The 6200-nt window shown below is 38.5% G+C and overlaps 1 protein-coding gene across 1 annotated transcript in view; it reads left to right on the top strand.

Annotated features, from left to right (window-relative positions):
• The window catches only part of LOC144659206 (tyrosine-protein kinase receptor Tie-1-like), a 2802-nt gene extending 1791 nt beyond the window's left edge, over positions 1-1011 (top strand). Inside the window, exons 4-5 of the mRNA XM_078519641.1 lie at positions 339-438; positions 943-1011. Coding sequence (XP_078375767.1) covers positions 339-438; positions 943-1011 — 169 coding nt within the window. The remainder of the gene's footprint in view (positions 1-338; positions 439-942) is intronic.
• Positions 1012-6200: the final 5189 nt, after the last annotated feature.

The raw sequence follows: 6200 nt of genomic DNA, 5'->3' as shown, positions 1-6200 counted from the left end.
ATTAAGCTAGGCACACACTAGGGGACTAGTCGCAGGGACTTATCCCTTAGTGTGTACACTCTAGAGAATTGACCGATTTGTGGGACTTTTGGTCCCTGTGACTAGTCCCCGAAATCAAACAAGCTAAATTCGTGGGACTTGTCGCAGGGACCAAAAATGTGCTCCCTGCGACTAGAATTTCGATGCAAAATACGAGTGCACACTAGGGGACTGGTCCCCGAAGCAAGTCCCTGCGACAAGTCCCCTAGTGTGTGCCGACCTTTAAAGCTGCCTGTTTTAAAAAAAGAACTAGATAAAAAGTATTTACAATTTACTTATGATTCTATTTTATTTATTAGATATCAGATTATGCTTAAGTGTTGGGAAGAAAACCCAAGCAATCGACCAACGTTTGCTGAACTAAAAGATACGATGAAAGAAATGGAGAAAAACCACAAGGTAAACTCAGTAATAATATATTTTTGTAACAAGCAATTTGTATTTAACACTGCAAGCTTAATAAAGGGCGTATATATTTGCAACATACGCGTACAGCCGTCGCGTTTGCTCGTTGGAATTCTAACGAGCAAATGCGACGGCTATACGCGTTTGTTGTTGTTGCGTATGTTGTGCTTACCAATTTACACCCGGCCATTTTCACAAATCGTCAGACGTTTTGTCCGTCTTCTATTGTGAATACGACCATTTCTTATTCTTAGGTTGATTTTTTTAAACAAAAGATAAATTCTCATCAACACGCTTTTTTGCTCAGTCTAGAGATACAAGCTTAAAAACTGCGATGGCCTAAAAATTGACAGAGTAACTTATTAATTATGTTAAGTTTAACTTTTTTTGGAGTCCAAATAAAAAGACGAAAGTCCATACCTGGCTATATGTTGTTTGTAATGCGTCTTTGTTGTTACTTGCATCATCAACATTACATTGTTTGCCTTTCTGTTACAGACGTACGTCAACCTCAAACATTATGACAATAGTTTGTACGCCAACGTTGAGGACCTTACAGTTGATTGATGGTTTTTCCCGCTGAATTTGTGATAGAAACAATATTGTTATGTAGGGGTTTAAAGGAGCACAATCACGGACAACTCACTTTGAAAAAACTGGCAAGTTTTTCAAGTTTGTCGTTCGTAATCCGTCTTAATCTTTGTCAGTCGAAACCATCCTTGGTCATTTTCGCGTTTTGTTTACTCCTTTGTTGTTTTCCTACATTACACAACTATTATTTTAAGGTTTCCTTCAATTTGGAAGTAATCAGAAAAATGACTTAAAATATCGTGACAAAGCTCCTTTAAACAACAAACTTTTAATAGTTTTACATTTGTTTCTGTGAAATTTTCAAGAAAGTGGAAGAGTTCAAAGCTAGTAACAATAGATCAACAAAACAAGGGAAAATTTAGTTAGTTTGTTTTCGTCGCTTTTCTTACTAGTTGGTGTATATCTTCCGAGAAATTGCGAAGATTGTCCCAGAATGTACCGAGGACTTTCGAAAGATATCACGTGGCCCTTTCGGTGTCCTACGGCCAAGTGACGTTGTGAAAATTTATTTGAAAACGTAGACATTTCACCGCTGTTGGTTTAATGACAAGTTTGCCTTTACAGTCCACCTTCGGCTGGAAATATTTTGCTGGTAGTTAGGAAGGCGCAGCTAAAATAAGTAGACGAATTTAATTGTTACAAAAATCTATTTTTAAATTTAGGTGTCTTGAATATTGAGAGGGTCGGTTTGAGAACACAGGTGGGATATATTACGTGTAAATTGAGCTCGGTTGCTTTTTTTATTTGAGCTTTTCTTCTCGACTGAACTATTTGTTTGGGACGATTGTGACGTTTAACTTCAGTAGTTTCGGGAAGACAATAAAAACCGACTCGCAAAAAGTTGCACTTTTTATTGACTCTATCACGTAAATTGGGCAATATCTAACTCGTACCCAGTTACTGTTTATGAGGTTAGAATCTCCTCGGCCACAATTGTGTAAAAAAGTTATCGATTTTTTAACCGATTAAGTGACTGAGTAAAGCCTGCTGTCGAGCCAAGTGGCTCATCATGCCGGAGCTTATCCGGGTTTCTATAGCATTAAGCGGCTAGGAATATTTCTACTCCCCCCCTGGATGGGATGCTAGTCCATCGCAGGGTTACCCCCCAGCAGTAAATTCGTCGGTACCCATTTATACACCTGGGTGGAGAGAGGCACCATGAGAGTAAAATGTCTTTCCTAAGAACACAACACAGTGACCCCGGCCAGAGTTCGAACCCGGACCGCGCGATCCGGTTTTCGGCGCACTACCGCGCCTCCCACAAAGTGACTGGGTACAAGGTAGGAAAAATTTGCAAGGTGGCGTTGTTTTACGCCATTTGAAATAGGGTACAATTAGTGTCTACGAGAATGTGAGTTACCACCACTTTTGATTTCTAAAAATATTCAACTAATAATTTAATCCCCAAAAAATCTGACGGCGGTATAGCAGCTGATTTAATTTTTGGCCATTTTCCGAAAGAAAATTTACAGACTAATGGTAGATTAAATGAGCGTAGTTCCCAACCGGCTGTAGTGGTATTTTTGGCAGTATATTGATTTAGAGAAAGCATTTCACTAAAGGAAAATACGGTACGCAAGCCAATCCCACTTGTTTAAAATAAATTGTGCATAAACCCTAGCGCTTAGCTACCTCTCCTCCGCAGAGGCCTTTTTTTATTTTTTCGTACTGCTGGGAAAGGGAAAAAAACCCCGAAAAATATGAAAAATACGAGAGCGCGGGAAACGACGGGTAAGGCGAAAAAGTGGGATTCTCTCTCCAGGCTTCGTGCCCTTTTTTCGTTTTTTTTTTAAGCCTTTCCCAGCAATAAAAAAGGTCTCTGCGGAGGAGAGAGCTTAGCTACCATACGATGGTCTTGTGAACGACTTTACGCGATTTCACATTGTTTCTTTCTGTAGTTACTGTATGTATGGATAGTTGCTTTTTAATATTCCGACAATTGCACGATTTGAACCTTTAGACCTCTTTCCGAGAGCAAATTCTTCTCTCGTCGTTTACTCCCCTGAGAGACTTATTTGCGATCTACATGAACGGTAGCTCACTCACGTTAGAATTTAGTTATTGTCAATCTTTACAATCCACCTATCTCTCGTCGTTTTTTTCGTGCGATCTCATTTCGAATTAATCATAAATTACTCTTACCTGAGCTAGCTAGCACAAAAAATGTTATTTCGCAGAGTATCTCGCTATATGCCCGTTCCGATGTTCTGCAGGAAACTGGGACGAGTTTGAAATTTTAAGTAATAAAGATCACGGTGAGATTGGTCATTTGACCAAGTCTGATGCTTTCAGGATGAACAGAAACGAAGGTGTGGACCTTGAAACATGGTTAAAAATCCATACAAACGTCTCTTATTGTGAGCTAGCGTCCCCCCAAACCATATAAACTCTTAAAATTTTTATCCGTTTTAGCTGTAAAATCCTGCCAAAGATCCATTATTTGAAAGAAACTAAGATGAAAATCACTATGTTTGCCCATTTTAAAAAAGTACAGTCAACTCTCTCTAAGACGGACACCTTCGGGACCAGCCGCAGCTGTCCGTCTTAGAGAGGTGTCCGCTCTGTAGAGAGTCGAGGTAACATGACACCAGTAATTGTGAGATAATAAAGCTAAACCTTTGCATAATGCAATTGCAACAAACCTTTGCTAACTGCAACAAGACTGAAATAATAAAATGACCGTATTTTCATGTAAGCAGAATAGTAAACCGTCAAAGCATCATTGTTTGTGGTTAGTAAGCGTGGTATACACGTGTTCTTAAGGTGCTGACTAACTTTGCTTTAAGTCGATACGAAGTTTGGAGGTATTTTCACTGATAAAACATGATAAAAAACACTTCTCAAGTGTCCGTTAATGATTTCCCGTTGTCCGTCTTAGAGTGGTGTCCGTCTTATAGGGAGTTTAGTTACAGTAAAATGACCGAAAAACGGAAGGGACCGTCACCAGGTGTCCGTCTTATGGAGGTGTCCGTCGTATAGAGGTGTCCGTTAAGAGAGAGTTGACTGTATCACAAAAGTCATAAAAAATCTAAGAATTTATATGGTTTTGGTGGCGCTGTCTCTAAATAAAAGACGTTTGTATGGATTTTTTTACCATGTTTCAAGGCCCATAACTTCGTCTCTGTTCATCAAACTTGGTCAAATGACCAATCTCACCAGGTTCTTTCATGTGGTGGTGTCAGATAATCGATTGATTAAAGTGCCTATGAAGTAAAAATTAATTAATGCTTATTTGAAAGACCTTTCCAAATAAAGAAGAATGGCCTTTACCGTTTTGAAAGATCTTCTTTCGTTTTGGAGATATTCAAGTTTTTGTGTTATGCAAATTAGTAAAGGGATGACGTCATAAATTGTTCCACAAAAAGATTGATCACAAAATCAAGGATATCCCTGAAAATATAAGAGTGATATTTTTTTAAACTTGGCATCCGTAGTGACCTTCCTCAAAGGTGCAAAATGGCTCATACTATGATGTAACGATGGTAACACTCTTGGTTCCAGTCTCTTTCTGTCATAAACACAATATCTCCATTTGCAACCCTTTAAAGTGGGACAGAGGGTCCGGCCTGGAATACACATGATACCCATATTACCCTAACTCTCCTCATTAGCTTGTTGGAAGTGGATCATCTTTGGTTAAGCAAAAATGACGACACAACGGGTGTCATTCTGTGTCTTTTGTGGTTTACATTAATGGTGCCAAGTTTGAAGAACACAGCACGAATATTCCAAGAGATATTTTTGATTCAGTTCTTCATCTTTTTGTGGAACAATTAATGACGTCATCACTTTCCTCACTGCATAATACAAAATCGTAAATATCTCTAAAACGAAAAAAGATTTTGCAAAAAGAAAAACGCCATTCTTCTTTATTTTGAAAATCGTTTAAAATAAACAGCAATTATTTTTTACTTCATGGCACTTTAAATTTAAAAACTCGCCCAAGTTCCCTGAGCAAACCTCTTTTCAGAAATTTCGAAATTTTCTTTAACGCCTTTCTACTTTCACAGCTTTTAAGTTGCCGCAAAACATAAATGTTGGTTTGTTGGAAAATGTAAGTTTAGATGGATTTCAACCCTGCTGCTCAAGACAGCTCACAGAGCCTTTATTCTTGTAACCATACTTTTTACTCATGGTTTTCAATACGGACACCTCCAATTAAGACAGACCTCTGGTAATGGTCCCTGCCTTTTTTCAGTCATTTTACTGTAACTAAACTCCCTATAAGACGGACACTTCTCTAAGACGGACAACGGACACTTTAAAAACGTCAACGGACACTTGAATCAGTGGGATCAAGAAGAGCCACCTAATGGAAGATCCCACTGTTAATTCCCATTATTATTATTATTATTATTATTATTATTCCCATTAAAATGAGGGCACAAGAGGAATTTTGATTATTGTTGAAGTTGAGATTAAAATTGACTAAGTAATACTAAAAGTCTATCCCGAAGACCTAGTTTTTTAGTTTTTTTTTTTACTGAAACTTTCAATGAACATTTAAAATTCATCTTTCGTACGCCTTCACGTCTAGTTTTTATACATTGTCTTCTTGCAAAATAAACGTGTTACTTGCTAAAAACGGTGAAAATTTAATAAGCGCCCAACCTCGAATAAGTGCCCACCCTCAAGGTCCCAGGGCGCTTAATCGAATAAATGCGGTAAGTTGACTAGAAGCCGCGAACGTTTGCTTGAACAAACAACGTTATAGATTGCAACATGTATGCTATGCTCACTGTCGATTGTAATTAACAAACGAGCAAATGAGTCAGTTTTCAAATGTTATGATTTTTTTTCCAGTTTCTAGGTTTTGCTATAGTAAGCGACTTTAAACAGACGTGTATTCACTACCTGAGGCATAGCCATATTATCTCAGAATTACTGGTGTCACGTTACCTCGACTCTCTAAAAGGCGAACACCTCTCGGCGTCCGTCTTAGGAAGAGTTGACTGTTACGTATACAACGGCCTAGTTTATTTTGCCCCTGGGTGGCCGTTACAGATCAGAGAGAAAATCGTATGCAAGAATTTTTCTGAACCACTTGCGTGACCAAGGCTACGCTAGTCACGTGGTCCTAGCCGGAAAGATAAAGTGCATGAGACGGATGTAGGATTCACAAACCGTGTAATTTAGTCAGAAAAAAATACCTTGTGAAGCAACTG

This window comes from Oculina patagonica, chromosome 7 (assembly GCF_052425735.1).
Source record: "Oculina patagonica isolate OP01 chromosome 7, crgOcupat, whole genome shotgun sequence".
In the NCBI taxonomy this organism is placed as follows: Eukaryota; Metazoa; Cnidaria; class Anthozoa; order Scleractinia; family Oculinidae; genus Oculina; species Oculina patagonica.
This window is presented reverse-complemented; position numbering and strand designations above follow the sequence as displayed.